Below are 18,725 nucleotides of genomic sequence, written 5' to 3' on the forward strand. Positions count from 1 at the left end.
TATTTGATTCAGATAAGTAGTACGTAGAACTGTCAGCATCAGGAATTGTAATTCCAGCAACTGCTTTCACAGTGAAAAACTGCTGCTCTCAGGACATTGACTTTGTACCATATGTTGACACAGTGATTAACAGGATATAGCAGTAGTTTAATGTATACACACATTGACACTTCTGCTCTATCGTATGTTTTAAGGTTCCATCAATGCTGAGTACTAGTCTGAATGCAGAAGCATTGCAGTATCTCCAAGGATACCTCCAAGCTGCAAGTGTGACACTGCTCTGAATTGCATATATTCCACAAGCAAGATCAAAAGTTGTTTTGTTATACAGAAGGCTGACCCTGACTTTTTTTATAGCAGAGCTTAGACAAAATGAAAAATGCTACTTGAATCTGTATTGCAGAATCCATCTTGTAAAAGGTAAATGTGGCTTTGAGCAGAAACGGAAAGAATTTGGTGGTTTGTGTACTCCTAGACAAAAGGTGGCTAACTTCCATTCCCAGTTTAATTTCAAAGGGAATAGTCACAGCGGTTTGTTATGGAATTTATTTGAAATCTGCATCTGCAGTGTTTGGATAACATTTTGAAATGTATGGAGAGCAGCACTGGCTGTAGAAACTCACTTCAGTCACTAAAATTCCTTTTCATTTTGATGTTGTCCTTTGTATTTCTTTTGTGTTTCCTTAAACTTTATCTAAATTGTGAATAAATAAGAAGTACTTGTTTAAAATGCCTGTCGCTGTGCGCTTACTGTTTTAGAAGAATGTAGCTGGTTTAAAAAAAGATAATGTTTTAAACTTAGGCTAGAGTATAAAATTGGGGGACCATGAGGATTTTTCTTTACCTTAAGTAATAGTTTAAATACATTGTAGGATCATTCAGAGCAAATCTAAAACTTTGGCAGAAGATTCAAAGCTATTATCACTCCTGATATTCCTCAGCAGGTGCACCGCTTCTCTTTGAACACGACATGCCAGTATGGTGCAGTAAAAGCAAGTAGAGCGGATATCAGTCTCCAAGTGGACTTTTAGTGATGTGTTAAAACTGAAGCAGTGATCCTAGGATAAATTTAACTCGGACGTTCTCCCAGTCTCCTCATAAATATACTGATTAGGTCTGGTGCCTTGAGTGCATCAGTTTACCTTGTAGTTACGGCTGTTTAAGTGACTCATTAAATGGCTGAGCCTTACTGCGTTCTCAGATGGCCTGGGCACCAAAGTACTAGACCGTAGGCTTTTGGAGCACTGGTACTGCAGGGATATAAATAAATCTAATTATAGAGACTGAAAAACTCCTGAATAAGTGTGAAGTCTCAGGCTAATGTGATATTGTCATACATGACAGATTTTTTTTTAGTTACTTGTCCACAGAAATTCTGCAGATGACTTGAATCAGGACTGGTTTTTTGCAGTTAGAATGCTTGTTGAAGCTGGGCCTTGTATAAATAAAGTTACTGAATTTACTGAGGGTGAAACCTAGGACAGAATCAGCTGTCTTTCAGTTCTTCCTTAGTATCTGTGGCTGCCATGTGAGAGTGCATGCTGGCCATATCTCTTAATATACTAAGAAATGAGTTGTTTGTTAGACAATGGATTTAAACTACTAAGTGCCTATAAGTGTGTTAAATGAGTCAGCATCAACAGGTTTGCTTGGATCTGGTCTGTCATGCACGGTCAGACCCTCTTTGTTTGTAGGTATGAAGTGAAAGCAATTCTCAAGAGTGAAGTAGTACAGTGGTGATCATGAAAAGCATCTGCCTTAATGCTAATGAGAGAGACTGCGCTGTGTGTTACAAGTTTGCCGAAGCGCCTTGCAGAATGAATTTACAATAGACAGGCTGAAACCACATGGGAGATGTGTGACATTTGCAAGGAATTGAATGCCTACCTCGAATGTCAATGTTAATTGAGCTGTGGTCATTCAAAACCTGCAAGCCAAAAGGATAGTCAGAACTCTGCCTGCTCTGCAGCTTTGTCTTTTTGCTTGGGTAATAGGGAGAACAATTCTACAGAGAACTTGCAGACCTTTTTTTCCTGTCTGCCTCAAAGAACCAAAATTAAATTGGTACTGGTGGTCATGTAATAATAATGTGACATGCTACCTTTGCATCTATTCAAGTAGACAGCCTATGCATGTATGCTAGATAACCTCGTGCTGAAGTGAGATTCTTCAGCACTATGCAATATTAAGGGGCTCATATTAGACCATCTTAGTTCTGAAGTTCTAAGCAAGATTTTTTTAGGGAACAGGTTGCTGAGATACGTAAGTAAGTGAACAGATGTTTCTTACCTTACCAGTACCAACATAGATGGAACTGGACAGGATTTATCACAAAAAGCCAGAACGTTTTTGAGAGATAGCCAAAGAAAAAATGGCTCTTTTGAAGGGAAAATTATCAGTGAATCTTGACGTTCACTATCTTGCACTTCCTGCAACGTGTGACTTTTTGTTGTTGGACAGACATTCTGTGTGAATAAGTGCCTACGTAACTTCAGATCAACAAATACTAGTGGCATACTTGTCCTGTAGTTCACTCAGAGCTGAGTAACTTAGACTTTGTAGACATGGCTGTGGCACTGTTAGTGATCTGTTACTTAGTCCTGACGTATTCTGCAGATTTCATAAGGCATGCAAGTGTTTATATAGAGCACTTACCCTTTCAGGGAAATGAACTTTTCAAGTGTAGTGCAGGCAAGCAGATCTATCTCTGCTTCAAGGGTACAGGCAAGTGTTATTGGCAGTGCCCTCACCTTCATTTAGGTGGAGACCTTATTGCTACTTCTGACACCTCCCATTCTCAAGATCCAGCAGGCAACACAGTGTTCCAACTATATTTATCTGTTAATTTTAGTGGAAACTGATACAAGCAATGTAACAGTTTTCGCAAGATTGTTGAACTTCTCTAGGCCACCCTTCTGTGTATTCCTTGTTAAACAGTTAGGCAAATACCAGTTTCTTCAGAAAGCTCAGGCTGGAAACACCTGGTGTCAGTGGATATTCTGAGGACTTGGGAGCACCTAATTCAATGTTAGACAATTAACTCCTGCCCATCACCTGAGATCTTCTGAAACACCTCTGAAAATAAGTAGCCAATTCTGCCTTGCAGCTGATAATAGTAGAAGATTATGCAAATTCAAGGGGAAAAAGATTACTTGCTGCTTTTTGAGTATGAAGTGGGCAAAGGGACACCTGTTTGGGGATCTTTTGACACCACAGAACTCTAATCTGCTGCCCTTTTTTGGAGCCTACTGACTTGGGGTTGTCAGCTTCTAAATAATGTTCTGAGGCTTTTGTAGCAGAGGAAATACCTTGTTGTTGGTTTAAGAAAAAAATAAATAAAACGCCACCACCCTGAAGACCAGTACATATTCTTGTTTTCTTGGGTTGTGAATGGCTAAGATACTACCAGCATTCCTGCAATGTTGGCAGCGCATACTAAAGCAAAGTTCTATTTCTTCATATAAATATGTGCTAAGATAAGAGTCATCCTCTCAGTGAGCCAGACATTTCATTCTAAAAATTCTCTGAGGAGGCGGGAGCATATTCTTTCTCTCAGCTGACTTCTGCTTGCAGAAAACTTAATTTTCTTTTGGCTCTCGGTAGCTTGCTTGAATGTGCTTCCGTCAGGCTGCACTTCTTCGATTGTTGTGTGTGCTTTTGTACTCATTCCGTGACCTTTCCATGAGAGCAGCCTTCCCGAGAGCTGTAATATTGTCAAGAAGGGGTAGGCCAGATTAAAGCTGTCAGAGCATGCCTTTGTACTGTCACCAGCACAAGTTAACGGTAAGGCATCGTGTGAGATTCCGGCTCGAAGCTGGTCACAGCAATCTGTTTGTTTACACTTCTTCGCCCTTCCCTGAAGTTCACCCATTCTTGTACAGAAAAGGTTCATCATTCAGTGGGCTTCCCTTTGTAGGTCCCAAAGCTGCATACTTCAAGCTGTCAAAAATGCTGCTAAAATGCTGGCAAATCTCTTCGAAAACATTTTGATAAAACTTGGAAGAAGTTGGCAGCGCAGCATCTGTACACCTGCACTAGCCTGGATAATGAGAACAGCTTGGCTGTAGCAGGATGGGGATTTAGGCATCCAACTATATTTGGTGGAGTAATTTGTCTCGCCTGACAAACAGAGCTGCCTCTGCCAGACTGCACACAGTGGTTCATGGAAAGCTAGTCTGGATACGGCGGTACCCCGTGCTCCAGAATGGCTCGGCGGTTTCCTTGTCCCAAAGCTCCCCATGTCAAACCTCGATTTTTGTTTTAAAACACCTTAATCCTTTCTCCGTAGCAGCAATAGCATTTCTCCATACCTGTTATCTGCTTTCTGGAGTCCATCAACAAAAAAAAAGCTGAGAGGAGAGCTCGCACATGTGTTCTTGTAGCCCTCAGCAGAGTATTATAGAGACATTTGCTCCTGTTTCAGGCATTTGCTATTAAAATTGTGCAGTTGTTCACTGACAAAGATACACTCCAGGCATGACTTCTCTGTGAAAATGTAAATCTATTTATAAATCTATCTAGCTATCAGAAAGCAGGATAAATGCTTTATTTTCTCTTAGCTTTCTACCCTTACTTATTTAAATCAAGTCATTATTGCCTTTAATGTAATTTAGAGGAAATTTGAGGTGTTCCTGGGGAATACGGGCTATAATAGTAGCTACCAGCCAATACATGAAATGCTTAGTGACTTCTGTTGACAGCTAGTTGCAAAATGACTTTAGGCTTTAAAATTTTCTCTCAGAATAATAATAATCTTCTAATTCACATTGGGTCAAAGCTTATGCTGGACTTAGTGCATTGTATTCACGATGAGAATAGAAGAAAATACCTTAATAATAAAGTTATAAATCTTAATAGAAAGTAAAAGATATTTTGTTACAAATTAGTAATGTGTCAGAAAGCAGAATAAAGGGGTTTTGGCACAGCTAGTTCGTATATTTAACTTCCTAGTAGAAAGTTTTCATTCTCAAAAGCTGTGAGGAGAAATTCACACTCTGTTTTTGTGCCTGATATAAGGGGTATTTTGAAGTAAGTATTTAACAAAGAGAATATATTAATAACACATATCAGATTTCTACATGAACATCTGAAAATACTGTAATTACAGTACTGCTTCCTTCATAAAAGAAAATGAAAGTTGAAAATATTTTACAAATTATCAGCTAGAAATAAGTCTCTGTCCTTGTTTAAGCTGCTGTATAAAGAAGAGTGGAAAAGTCTTTTGTAACATTTTTGAATAATTAATGATCATACACATAGTAGAGGAGTAAATATTCTCCAAATGAAAGGACAAACGTGTTGGCTATTTGCGGTGGTGTGCCAAGTGTTCCTCGGACTTCTGATTTATGTATGTATTTGCTTAAATTATGTTCAACTTTGTAATCTGGCTGCAGATACTTTACACAGAGCAGATTTAACACTTATCCAAACATTCACAATTTTCAAAAGAGAACATAAAACTGAATTTTTAGTGTAACTCAATCTGGAAAAAAAAACACATAGTTTTGCAATTCCTTGTCTCCACCTAACTTCCTACAAAAACCTGCACAAATGTTGTTTCTGTTATAGACAACATTAAGCCTTGCAGTGATGATTACACAACGGTTGAAGTTTCATTTCCTTCTGAAATATAACTGTTGCTGGCTTGGAATAATTAAAGCATCTAACAGCAAATATTATTATGCAACAGACCACAAGAACATACGAATAGATGTTTAAATGTGATATGGGATATATATCTATATACTTACATGCTGGAGAATGTCTTTTAAATGCAATATTGTCAATTGATCTTACGTGTATAATGTATTTTCTTTATGGTATCTTTGGAATCCATATCAGTATTAAATACAGAAATGGATATGGAGCTTTAGGTATATTGTTTTTATTCCTAATTTGGTTTTGCTGAAATGTAGTAGCTGTGATTCTCCACACTAAATATGAAGGCTTTTGCATTTACTGTAGAATTAAGTTACATGTATTTGGTTAGTAAATGTTGTGGGCTGGATGCCACATTTTTTTGCTGAACAATGGCAGAAATTACTGACTTGCAATTTAATGATGCCATAGGGTTTAAATGCAACCTTGTAACTTAAAATGTATTTTTACCTGTTAAGAAAGATAAAATATTTCTAAACCAAAAAGTTGTCATAGTATCTTTTTCTGACAGAATGCATTGACCTATTCTAGCACAACTGGGGGCTGTTAAATATTGTACTGTAATTTTTGCTAGCTTCTTTGCAAGTGCACATATGTTGTAAAAAGCAGTTGTATTGCTTTAAGAAATCATACAGGTTAGGAAAAGTGTTGTCTTTAAAATACTCAATGATACTTAACTTTAAAAAAAATTAAAGATGCCATTTATTTAAATCTTGTAGGGCATTTCGATTGCTACAGTGACCCAGGAAGGGAAGTCAGAAGTTCACTGGACAGCTGCGTGCTGCTGTTAATGGAGTTGTCACTCTGCTTTCAAGAGCTACAGTATCTGAAGCAACATAAGAGTACTTAAAGGCTTCATTTGTATGACAAATCTAAAATTACTAGAAATTATAGATTTCAGTAGTGGCATGCTGGAGTTTTTGCTTTCTTAATGCAAAGCAAATACATACGTTGATGAGGGGACTGGAGCATCTCTCCTACGAGGAAAGGCTGAAGGAGCTGGGCTTGTTCAGTCTGGAGAAGAGAAAGCTGAGAGGGGACCTTATAACTGTTTATAAATATCTGCAAGGTGGGTGTCAGGAGGACGGGGCGAGACTCTTTGCAGTGGTGCCCAGCGACAGGACAAGGGGCAATGGGCACAAACTGAAGCAGAGAAAGTTCCAGCTGAACATGAGGAAGAACTTCTTCCCTCTGAGGGTGACGGAGCACTGGCACAGGCTGCCCAGGGAGGTTGTGGGGTCTCTTTCTCTTGGAGATATTCAAGACCCGCCTGGACAAGGTCCTGTGCAGCCTGCTGTAGGTGACCCTGCTTTGGCCGGGGGTTGGACTGGGTGACCCACAGAGGTCCCTTCCAACCCCAAACATTCTGTGATTCTGTATCTTCGCTTTGACTTAGCTAATGTACATGGATTTACTCCAGGCAGTAATTTCAAGAGTCCAGCAAAACCAGTTACAAAATCACTTGAGAGCCCTGGCTGAGGTAGCGGCAGATCATTATTGGTGGTTTGTGGGGGGGGGGGGGCCTCTGGGAAAGGCGGGGATGGATGCAAAGGGGTCAAATGAAAGCTGTGCACGGGAGCTAACCAGATGTGCTTTACGTGCCTTTTATGTTCAGATGTAGATCTTCGATTTAAAGGCAGTGAGGTGCAGAGTTAAGCGCTGTCGGTTGTGCGCAGCTGTGCAGGCGAATTGCGGCGTTTTTTCCTGGGCTGTATCAGTTCAAAGGATTTTGCCCGTGCATCGGTACTGGTTTTACTGGTGGATCTTCCTAGGTTCAGCACGATGTTTCCTTCCCACCCATATGTTTTGAAATTTGAGAAGTTTTTGGTTTTTTTAATACTCTTTCCTAGCGGTGTTGGCTGACGCTGGCGATTAACTCCTTTATCTGAAAACTGCTTCGCGCTGGCGCTTGACCTGACCGCCGGCCCCGCTCCCCGCAGGCGGCCACGCTGCCCGGCGCCGCCCGAGCAGCTCCTTCGCCCAGAAACGCAGGGACGGGAGCAGAAAACGAGGAATTTATGTACGCGTCTGTGCCCTATCGACACGGAAACGAAGCTGGGGGGGGAGCCTAGAGAGGAGCACCCGGGCCCGCCGGCCTCCCCGCGCGCCGCAGCAGCCCCGGCCGCTTCCCCACGGCGGAGCGCGGCCTGCCCCCGAGGGTTGGCCCCTCAGCCGCCCCCCCCCCCCCGCACCGGGGCCCTCCGATCGCCCTCGCCCGCTGAGCGAACGCGGCTGCCGGTTCCCGGAGCGGGAGGAGACGGGCGGGGAGGGGGCCAGGACCCGGGGGACGGCGCCCGCGAGAGGCGCGGCCCGTGCCCCCCCGCGCCTCCATCTTGGCTGGGCGCGCGGCTGGGCGCGCGGGGCACGCCGGGAGCTGTAGTCCCCCCGCCCCGAGGCGGGCTGCGGCCCTTTCGTCGGGCACGCCGGGAGTTGTAGTCGCCGCCAAGGAGGCGGAGCGCCCGGCCGGCCCCCGATTCCATTGGCTGAGAGCGCGGATTGGGGCGGTGCCCGCGGGGGCTCGACCGCTCTCGACTGGCTACCAGCCTGCCCGGCCTCCCGGCGCGGTGCCGTCACTTCCTCCCCGGCCGGAGCTGGCCCCGCTCATTCTCTTTAGTGTTTGCCCTGTGCCCGCCGCCTCCCTCCGCTGCCGCGGTCGCCCCCCGCCCCCCCCCCCCCCCCCCGGGACCCGGCCCATGGACTGAGCCGCCCGCTGGCCCGCACCACCAGCCGGCCCGGGAGCCGCAGCCCAGGCAGCCAGGTGAGGGGGGAGGCGGCCCGGGCTCCCCCCGGCGCCGAGGCAGCGGGGCGGGGGGTGGCGGCGGGGCCTTGCGGGGGCCGCGCCGGCGGGGCCGTGGGGAGGGGACAGTCCCCACGGCGGGCGGGCCCGCTCTCCCTGCATCCCCCCCCCCCCCCCCCTCCGCGCCCGGCGCTTCTCCCGGCTCCCGGGGGCGGCGGGGGCCCCGGCCCTGTCCGCACCGCCTGGCGGGGGCCCGACGCGGGGGAAGCGGGGCAGGCGGGGCCGTCCCCGCTGGGCCTCGGCGGGGCCGCTGGCGGGGACAGCGCGGGCCCCGAGCCCGTGAGGCGAGCGGTGGGGGCGGCGGCGGCGGCTCGGCCGGCCCTGGCGGGGGAGGTGGCAGCGGCGGGGCCGGGCTCCCAGGGGGACGGGGCCAGCGGTGGCTCCGGGCACACCCCGCGCTGCGGGCAGGTGCCGCCGGCGGCCCGTCCCTGCCCGAAATCCCCCGCTCGGCGGGGCCGGGGGGGGTACAGCGGCGGCTCCGGGCCCCGCCGGGACCAGGGGGTGGTGGCAGCGCGGCCGGTTCCGGCTCTCTGGACCCCCTGGGGAGAGCGGCCGCAGCCGCTGCTCCTCCTCCTCCAGATTGCCCCGAGCCGGTGACAGAATAGTAGGGGTTGGAAGGGACCTCTGTGGGTCATCTAGTCTTCTGCGAAGTCTCGGGCGCACGATGCCGGCAGCAGGGCTCCCCGGGCTGAGCTCGGCCGGTCCGCCTGTGCCGGTGGAGGTGGCGATGCGGGGACAGCGGCGGGAGCCGCCCCCAGCCCCCCCGGTGCCGCTTACCCTGCGGACGCCGAGACAGCTGGCGTTAGCGGCGGTGGCTTCGTTCTGAGCGCTGGCATCGCCAGGCTTTCCCCGCACTGCCCGCTGGGCTTGGCAGCCATCACTGCGCCGGCCTCGCTGTTCTCCTCACAGGCTTTTGGTCACAACACGAAGTTGTTCAGGAGCTGTACAGCAACAAGTTTCTCTTACATCTTGGCGCTGCTGCTGTCTGTCCCGGGGGGTGTGCGGGGTTGGAGTTGTTGGGGTGTCCGTCTAGGTGATGCTGCAGCTGGGGAGGCTCACAGCCGCTGTTCTGATTTGCGCCTCTGTTGGGTATTGTTGTCACGGCCTTTCTGGCAGGTTTAAGGCAAACCTGGGAGGAACATCAATTAAAATGTAAATGAAGGCTAGGTGTATATATAGCAGTGAAATAAAAATATCTGAATGAAGTCCTTTGTCTGCTTTTGGAGTAGTTGATTTGTAAAATCTTTCTTCTAACGTGTGTGCAACAACATGCAGGCGTGCTACAGAGTTCCCTTGCTTGAACTGGCAGAAATGTAGGGGGTTTTTAAATGCTAGTGAATATCAAACCTGGAGTTTTAACGATACAGCTATAGCTATGATGTAATAAAGTGATCTCTGATTTGTCTGTTGATCATCTCGCATATGCAGCAAATTTGTATGTTCAGACTTTTACAGAGAGTCACTGGATGTCTGTCACATCTTGATGACAGTTTAAAGAGCCAATGGGTCGAACTTTTTCCTGTATTTTCTATTTTCTGCTGTTGGATCAGAATCTCATTTCAAAACTCTCCTGTAAGGATGTTTGCAAGATGCAGTTCTTTTTTTTTATTATTTTTATTTTAAGCAGCCGCTTTTTGTTTGTTTGAAATTTTTCATAACATTTATCGTTAATCATTTTTTCACTATCAGTACCAGTCAGTCGAAGTATTAGGTATTTTGTGGGATCTTACTGAAGAACTTTATTCTGAGGATTTATGAACTTTCCAAAAATTTTTTTTTAATAGTTTTGCTAGGATCCTTGCCGAGGGGTTGATTATTTTGTTAGAAGATGCAACTGGAACAATAGAGATCTGTGCACTGATTACCGTCTTGATTGTAATCAATATCAGTGGGCTTCTTTGACCTGTTCTACTGCAGTGAAAAAAAAAAAGTAATGAAATATATTGTCATTACTAATTCATCTAAAAGCAAGCATTTAAGTATTTATTCGTGATTTACTTATCACTTTCTGGTTTATTATTTTGTGTTATGTTTGGAACTGTCTGGTTTATGTGTACACCTGCCAGTTCCTTCTTTTCTTCAGATTTTACTTTCAAATTTTAGCTTTTCATCACCTGTTGTCTTATTAATAATCCATGTCTTACCTCACGAGCTAATTTGCCTAATATTTATCGTTTCCACCCTTGAAAATTTGTCTTACCAGTACTTGAAAAGAGCATAATGTTTTTCTACAGTGACTGTTACCTTTGAGATGTACCTTGTCTTGCCCAAATATTATAGAAAAAGATTTATCTAAGAAGAAAACATTGTTCACCTGGTGTTTTACATTTTGTGTGAACAGCTGTAAGTCTGTAAAACTTGTAGGGTTTTTTATCTTGATTGGTAGTGAATATTTATTTAGACTTTCCAATTGTAAATAGTTAGGTGTTGTGCTTAAACACTGTTGCAGCAGTCAAACGCTTTAGAATTTTACACTATATGTTACAAAGCTACTACTGATGTGGGTCTTTTCAAAGGTCTATTAGCAAAGGAACCACCTCAACAAACCTCCTAGAATTTGTGGAAATTTGTTCTTCATGCTCCAGAGCTGTTGCATGTGGGACGAAAGAGACTCAGCCACCACATTTGAGTTATTTAAAACTCCTTATAAAAATGAAGAAGGGAGGGAATCTTTCTAACCCGTATTTTATCTAGATAACGAATGCCCTGTGATATCCCCTAGCCTGCAAACAGCAGGTGACAGTGGTGGTGTTGAACAGCGGGTCTGTCTTTGACGTGTCCGTAAATTCCGATTTGAGCTGGGGGGGTCAGAGCAGCCCAGCGGAGCGTTCCTGCGGCGCGGGTGAGTGCAGCTGCAACGCCGCGCTGTCGCCCAGGTGAGGGTTGGTGACGCTGAGCAGCACCAGAGCTACAGGCCTGTGGAAATACGGGTGGCAGAGGGGTTAGCGAGTAAATGCTGTGCATTCCACAGGTGGTTTGGTGCCCCCACCTCGGGTACCTGCGTCCTTCTGCAGGGACGGGACTTGGTGTTTGTGTTCTGGTTGCCCATCTGTGAAATAGGGATAAATGAACCGTCCTGCTTTGGGAGCAGAGTTTGTTGTTGAAGGCAAGGAAGGTGAATTGTTCCTTATGTGACTGAAGGTTCGGTAGCTGTTCAGATGCGCTATGCTATGAAGCATCTGCTTTTCAGAAAGAAATGAATGCTTAATTGAAACCCTCGTTTCCTATAGCTGAAACTTTTTCTTGGATATTGTTAATGAGAGGATTTTTAGTTGGTGATGTCAAGAAGTCCTTGTAATTTGAACCCCGATGGTTTTATCTGGTATCTGTTCAGTTTCTCATTCTACTCTGTTCGCGTTCCATAAAAAGTCCTCCCTGCCTGGTGCTGGTGGCTGATGAATGAGTGCAAAGAAGGTTTCAATGGGGTACACGTGCAAGTTGGTAACGAGTAGTATAATGAGAATGTCGTAACTTCCAGCCTTCCAAATGTATGTATCCTAAGGAGTAGGACACCTTGCCGTGTTCTGGTCCTGACAATGAATAAAACCTATTTCTTTGAGGATTTAGTCTCCCTTGTATTTTGAAGTGGTTCATCAGAGTTCAGAGCAAGTCTGCAGTAGGACCCATGTGAGATCCTCCTTCTTGCCAAACCTGTTGTTTAACAACAAGGCCGTTGTCTTCCTCCGATAAGAGATGGAAATGTGCTGTGATGGTCAGGTACACCAAAGTGTGTTCGCAGTCGTGGGAGTCTGGGCTGGGAGGGACTTGGGGGGTGAAGCAGTCCATCCCTCTGCGGTGCCGGGTCTGCCAGCCTCATTCCACATGGGTGTTTGTCGCTTACTTAGTCTGCCAACAGTGAAGTCACCTCCGTCACCCAAAGCGTTCTAGTTCAGTGCACCCGTTACTATCAGAAAGCGTTTTCTTGATGCACTTTTAAGCCTCTTGCCTCTAGTTCTGCCACTTTAAGCATGAAGAACAGATGATTGTTTTCCAGTCTGAAAACCTTTTATATACTTGAAAACGGCTGGTTGTTGGGCCCCAGCCAGCCCTCTCCTCTTCAGCATATAGAAGCCCAAATCCTTCAGTGCTTTTCTTATAGGTTATATTTTTCTAAAGCTGAGTGGTTTGTGCTTTTCCTACTTAGTTTTTGCTGACTGGGTCCACTTCTGTCTTGAAGCGTGGTACCCATGTGTGGATGCAGTGCTCCCACTGAGTGAGGGCTCAGTAGCACTGGCTACAGAGTAGGAGGAGTTCCGCAGGTATCTCTCGGGCTAGTATTCCATTTCTGCATCTCAGTGTGGTGATTGCTTTTTCTAAAAGCCTGTTGGCACTGGCTTGTGTTAGGTGGTGGTGTTCTGTTGGCTATAACTCTTCTCCCACTCTGCTGGTGTCCATTGGTGGCTTTTCTGTCCTGTGTTTGAGCAGCGGACAGTGCCTGCCTGGAGCCTTGCTCTTGTTCCTGGTGGGATCAAGTGATTCATTTCTGAGCCCACTTAAAAAACCAGAGATGGCTGGAGAAAATTCAGTTGTCTTTACACAGCTTGGTTTTGATCCCACCTGGGAGTATTACCCATTTCTTTGTTTTCCAGGTGCTTAATTAAGCTCCCAGGAAAAACTTCTAGAAGAGAAATTTAACTGATAGGACTGTAATCCTCGTCTCCCTTCTTCGCTCTCCAGTTACAATAAATAGGCCCAAAGTCTGCCTTTTTCAGGCTCTGTATCCTCATCTGTTCTGCAGGACTCCTCCAAGATAACTGGCTGCAGTTCTGAGATTCGTTGCAGGGTTTCAAAATGGCTGGCTGAAGGAAATTGAAGGGCTGGTTTGTCTATGTCCTCTTCTAATCTTAATCAAGATTGAGACCGTACCCATTTTGTTGCTGGTGGTAATGTTGCTAGCATCTGCGTGCAGTTGGCTTTACTCATGGAAAAGAAGGATTAAACACTTTGTGCTATATTTGTAAGCAGAATAAAATACATTTTGATTTCCATTTAGAGCAGTCCATGTGGTGACAGGTTTCATATTCAGTACCGAAACAGTTTTATTCTAAAATGGTTTTAGCTAAGTTGATTGTTTTTTTTATATATGCCTATTTATGAGTGAAATCATTAGGCTGGAAATGTAGCCAAAAGATAAAAGTTACATCAGATTTTTGCAGTTAATAGTTGCCAGCATTTCTCAGGTTAGTGGCTTGCTTTTGTTTTGGCTTTGTGAATTAAGGACTCAGTATAATGTCAGTAGCTGATCTCTAGGGCTGTTAGGAAGAAGGTTGACGTCTGCAGAACTGGAAGCCTTACTACAGAAGGAAAATTTGCAAGTGACTCTCATAATCCTGCAAAGAGCACTGCTGTGGGGTTCCGCTGTTTGTGTAAGAAAAATCACTTGGGGTTGGGGAAAGAGCAAGGAAGGAATATTCTTGGATTTAATTGGAATTTCTGCTTGGAAAAACATAGCTCCGTTGAGCAGTCTGTCAGTGAGAATTTAATGGTCACACAGATTCTTATCGTCCCAACGGATGAGGCAAACTCAGTGTGGTGGTGAGACATTTACTGCGGAAGATCTTTCTGTAGCTTTAGGAAGCAAAATGCTAACTCTCTGTTTTTCCTTTTAGGCATTCTCCATCATAAATATCCTATTCAGAACTAAATCCAAATCTTCACTCTCTGGATCTCCTAAAGGTACAGGAAACTTACTTAAAACATTCAAGTTTCTTACCTTTTATTTGCATCATATTAAAGAAACCACAAGTTATAAAACATGATTATCTGCAGGAAGTGTCTGGTTTTCGTTTGATCCTCTGGCTTCTATCTGCAGCACTTTTGAGAAAAAAAAGCCCCGAGAGAACTTTTATCTGAAAATGCTACATTCTTTGTTTTATATAGGAAGATTTTAATTTATTTTTTGGCTGAGCGGACTGAGACTATGTTCACGTCTTTGTGCATTTCTTTTGGTTACCTTAGTGACTTCTGAACTTTGCATTTTAATGTATTCAAAATTTAGTGGAATATTCCAGGCGTTAATGCACCAAAAGAAAATAAAAACTGGAGTGGGGAATTGTGCTCAGTCAGCTGAAAATCCATCTCTCTAAGTTTATTATTGTCCATAGGTCATTGACTTGTGTGATGGCAGACGTTACCATCGTGAGGATAATTTTCTAGCGCAACACTGTCTCAATAAAATTTAAAATATTAACGTCTGAGTTAGTGAAAAGTAAGTGTGGAAGGGTGAGAAAGGAGCAAGTTACGTGCTTTTCTGCTGGCTCGGATGGTGTGAGGTGAATGAACAAACGTTTGTTCATTCACCTATCTTTCGATGTTTATGAGTGGTTTCAGGTTCTAGCTAATGCCTTGAGTATTGTATAGGCGTCAGTTATTTGTACTAGTGTTTGTCTTGAAAAGGCTGAAGTGGCTGACCCCTGATCACATGGAAAAATCACCTGCAATACTGGCAGCTCTTTGTTTCTCTATCCGCTGAAACAGCCTTTATAAGTTGTTAGCCTCATCTTTCTAAATTATGGTGATTTTTATTGGATAGTTAGGATTTTGTAAGCCTGTTATAGAGTAGAAGGCATCTTACACTGTAAAAGCACTGTAAAACCCTTTTATAATCCCCAAATAACCTATAATTAAATGTGCAATGATGGACAGTGAGTTCTTATAGCCTAGTGAAATACTTCACACAAATCAACTACAGTATCATAAACTTCCCGGGTAGCTGAAAAAATGCAGGCAAAATTCTAGTCTGTTTTGTCAGACTGTTCTTTGAAGTTGCTAAAGTATGAGCTAAATGGTTTTTAAAAAGAAAACCTAATATATATTTGTATATATAAACCTGTAAGGTATAATCTTGTAAGTTACTACCTAGTGTCTAAAATTACCAGAAATGTGTAAAGTGGAATTTTTTAATGCCTTCTTTTCTTTGGTTCTGCCTGAATTCAATCTAATGAACTCTGAAATAGTTCTGGATTGGTGATAACTTATAGGATGTAGATTCAAACTTTGATCTCAATACAAAAACGTGAAATTGATGTGTTGGTGAGGGAGAGAAAAACATGGTGATGATGTAGCAATGTATGTAGAAACAAGCATTGTATTCACTCAGGTTAAAAGTGATACATTCATTGGAAAAGTTTTCATTCCATTGCAATTCAATTCTCTCCCTGATAATAAATTTCTGTTCAGCTGTGGCGAAAGACTCCATGCCCAGGTACTCAGCTGCTTGAGTGTTTTGGGGATAAACCTTGAGGAGCAGTGTGTTCTACAGGTTTCAGCTTTCTATTTCAAGTAGAGATATAGCTTACTGATTCCTTAAAATTTCTTTTTTGTTAGGCATTGCAGCTTTTCCTTCCTCCACCTTTAGAAACAGTCATGGAAAGAAGCACTCGCACATGATCCTGTTGAGTACATCTTTTCTTTGTTGCTAGATTAATGGCTCCAGAGGCCAGGTATTTCTGAGGTAGTTTTGGTCATCAGATCATAGCTACACTTGTAACTGCAAAGCCTTTGCAAAGAAGAGTGGGTGGGAAGGTTACCATCTCACAGACGCATATAGTAAGCTGTGCTTAAACTCGCGATACTTGGTTTCTTCTGAGGTTGGAAGTCTTTTGGGTTCCCAGAAGGTACATGAGGGCTGGACTCTTCCAGTTTATTGAAAGGCTGGGGAAGGGTATGTGATGGATTCCCGTGAGGTGTGCTTCAGATGCTTTCTTGGGTCCTTCTTTAGTCCGTTTAGATATGACGGAGCAGCCGGACTGCTGAAGAAGTTGGGCGGTTGGTCTCTGTGCTGAGAATACGCAGGTTAGGAGCTAGGGATGTGTCTGCAGCGGGGTGTTTTTTTTTTTTTGTCTGGTGGTGGAATGAGCACAGCTGAAGTCTATTCGAAATTGGATCAGTTTTCAAAACCTTATTGTTTCAGGCACTGGGATGTGACCTCAAGTCTCCACAGATTTTTGTGAATAATGGCTGAATTGTCTATCCTGAATATTATTCTAACCAGAGATGTTTGAAGAACAGTTTCTTCAAGCTGAACACTGATGGTTATAACTCTTAATGGAGAGAGATCTGGGCAGAGAGCAGTCTGAGCTGTACCGCTGTGAGCTGCTGGGGTGCTCTGCTGGAAATGTAGACAGTGAACACGTGATATCATTTTCAGAGACTTCCCTTCTTGGGGGGGGGGGGGGGATGGATTACTAGGGGTCAGTATACTGTTCTTCTCTGCATTTGGGTGATAGTTGACTAGAAAACCACCTTCGTGTGCATTTTGGAGCTGAAATTCCATGCTCCCTAAAACCAGGTGATGGCAAATAAATGAAGGGTATTGCCTTGCTTTAGAAGCAACGTGCTGGTAGGCAGAGTTTTCTGAGAAGAATTCCAGCTTCCTTTCCAGCACGACCTAGCAGATCCTGATGTTACTGACTTCAAAATAAAAAATTTTGGTGTCTGCTCAAAATGTGTGGATTAGAAAATGTTCAACTTCAGTTACTTTGAAGGGCATTGCACTTCAGCAGGAGAGGAGAATTAGCTTTTTTATTGCACTGCAAGACTTTATAGTCTTTTCCAGGCAATTATTATTGTTGTAGTATTGTTGTAGTATGTGAAAATTTTGGGTGTTTCTGGTGATGCTCCTGGGAATGAAGGTTAGTGATTATAAAATTATTACCCTGAAGTCTTATTCTACATATTTTTTGTCTTTGTTTTATAACTTCTTGGAGCTCCTTTAGATAGATGCCCTAATACCCTTTTCACTGGTACAATGCACCCAGTGCCTAACTTCTGCAAATTTAGTAGTCAAATATAGGATTTGTTTTGAGTATAATCTACTTATAGGTGTTCTAAACTAATGAGATCTGAACTAATTTTGCTGTCTAGTAAAAACAAAGTTATCCAACCAGTAGTATGATAAGCCTGACATGTTTATGATGTTTTTTCAAAGTAAAAATACTACCGATGATAGATTTGTTGGTGTGTCTGTTGTTTCCAGAAGCTTCTTTCCTCTTATTTAATAAATAAATTAATAAATAAATAAATCTTTGTGTCCATGAATGTATTAACCTAGGTTCTTCTCTTAGGTTTGTTTGTCAGTAACTAGCTAAAAACTTCACTCTGACTCATTGCTGCTCCTCCTACATTTGGAAGTCCATTCACAGGTTCAGAATTTTAAGCTTACAGGGCACTAGTGGAGCTGTGTTGCTACTAATAGCTCCCTGGTGCTGTCTGGAGCAGTGATTTCTCTTCATCTGTAAATTATGAAAGAATAAGCCTCCTTTTGCTGCCCTAATAAAATCTACAGGTGACCGGTGTATGTGTGCATGTGTTTGCGCCTTTGTGAGTAAAATGTATTGGCTGTAAAATTTATTTTTAATAAATAAATTCATATGTGGATCGTAAGCGGATATGGGCAGCTGAGGTCTGGCAGCAACGACAGCCTTAAAGCTGGCAACCTGTTAGTGTATATTTAGGTTTAACTGTCTGAACACGAAGATAATGTTGCATCCATGTGTAAGAGAAATCTAATACTAATTTGTTGGTGGAGGAAAGACCTGTCACAATACTTCACACTGACGGGTGCAAGTTGGTCGCTTGGAGGTGCTTCTTAAATGGACATAGATGCCTATGAGTGCTTTCAACACTGGTTTCCGGTGTTGCAAGGCCAAATAACTCTAAACTGATGCTTCAGCTGTGACTGAGGCACCTTCTGGCTTATATAGAAGTAACCTGCAAAACGCACGTAGCTCATGAAGTTTATGAACTCTTAAACCTTCCCTTTTCCCAGTCAGCTACTCTGGCGTTTTCTGCTGGACAGCAGTTGTGTTCCCCTCATAAATGGTTAGGCCTTCTTCTTGGTGATCCTCTGGGGAAAAAAGTATATGATGATAATAAAGGGTGCATGCTGTAAATAGTTGTTTTGTAAAGACTGCATTTGTTGTTTGCCCTTCGAAGTTAAAAATTTTCACTTCAAATGGTAGAATGCATGAAATGTCATCTGCTCATGAAAGGTGCTCTTTGTTTACTGTATAAGCAGTGACTGTCAATTCGAGTAACTGGGTTTGCTTTGTATGTGGCTTCAGTGATGGGGAAAACAGATGGGTAGTTGATCTTAAATGAGCAAGCATAAATAAAGATTCTATACTACTTTTATAAATGAAAGAAATGTGAAACCTAAATGATAGGGCATATAGATTAAAATATGCCCTTAAAACTGGATGTGTAAGTGACCTATTGCATACAAAATGGAAACAATGGATGCTTGATTGAATGCTTTTTCCCCTTTTTG

General features: G+C 43.6%; 2 protein-coding genes across 10 annotated transcripts in view; both read left to right on the top strand.

Moving 5' to 3' along the window:
- The window catches only part of CSE1L (chromosome segregation 1 like), a 29,530-nt gene extending 23,423 nt beyond the window's left edge, over positions 1-6,107 (top strand). For all 3 annotated transcript variants that reach the window (XM_075438463.1, XM_075438462.1, XM_075438464.1), the window contains exon 25: positions 195-6,107. In XM_075438463.1, coding sequence (XP_075294578.1) covers positions 195-284 — 90 coding nt within the window. In that variant the 3' untranslated portion in view covers positions 285-6,107. The remainder of the gene's footprint in view (positions 1-194) is intronic.
- Positions 6,108-8,312: 2,205 nt separating this feature from the next.
- STAU1 (staufen double-stranded RNA binding protein 1) overlaps positions 8,313-18,725 on the top strand; it is a 36,833-nt gene continuing 26,420 nt past the window's right edge. For 6 of the 7 annotated variants that reach the window (XM_075438989.1, XM_075438992.1, XM_075438991.1 and 3 more), the window contains exons 1-2: positions 8,313-8,416; positions 14,065-14,131. The gene's annotated coding sequence lies outside the window, so the exon portion shown is untranslated. The remainder of the gene's footprint in view (positions 8,417-14,064; positions 14,132-18,725) is intronic. The other variant, XM_075438990.1, reaches the window with a different exon arrangement.

The sequence above is a fragment of the Opisthocomus hoazin genome, chromosome 18 (assembly GCF_030867145.1).
Source record: "Opisthocomus hoazin isolate bOpiHoa1 chromosome 18, bOpiHoa1.hap1, whole genome shotgun sequence".
NCBI lineage: Eukaryota > Metazoa > Chordata > Aves > Opisthocomiformes > Opisthocomidae > Opisthocomus > Opisthocomus hoazin.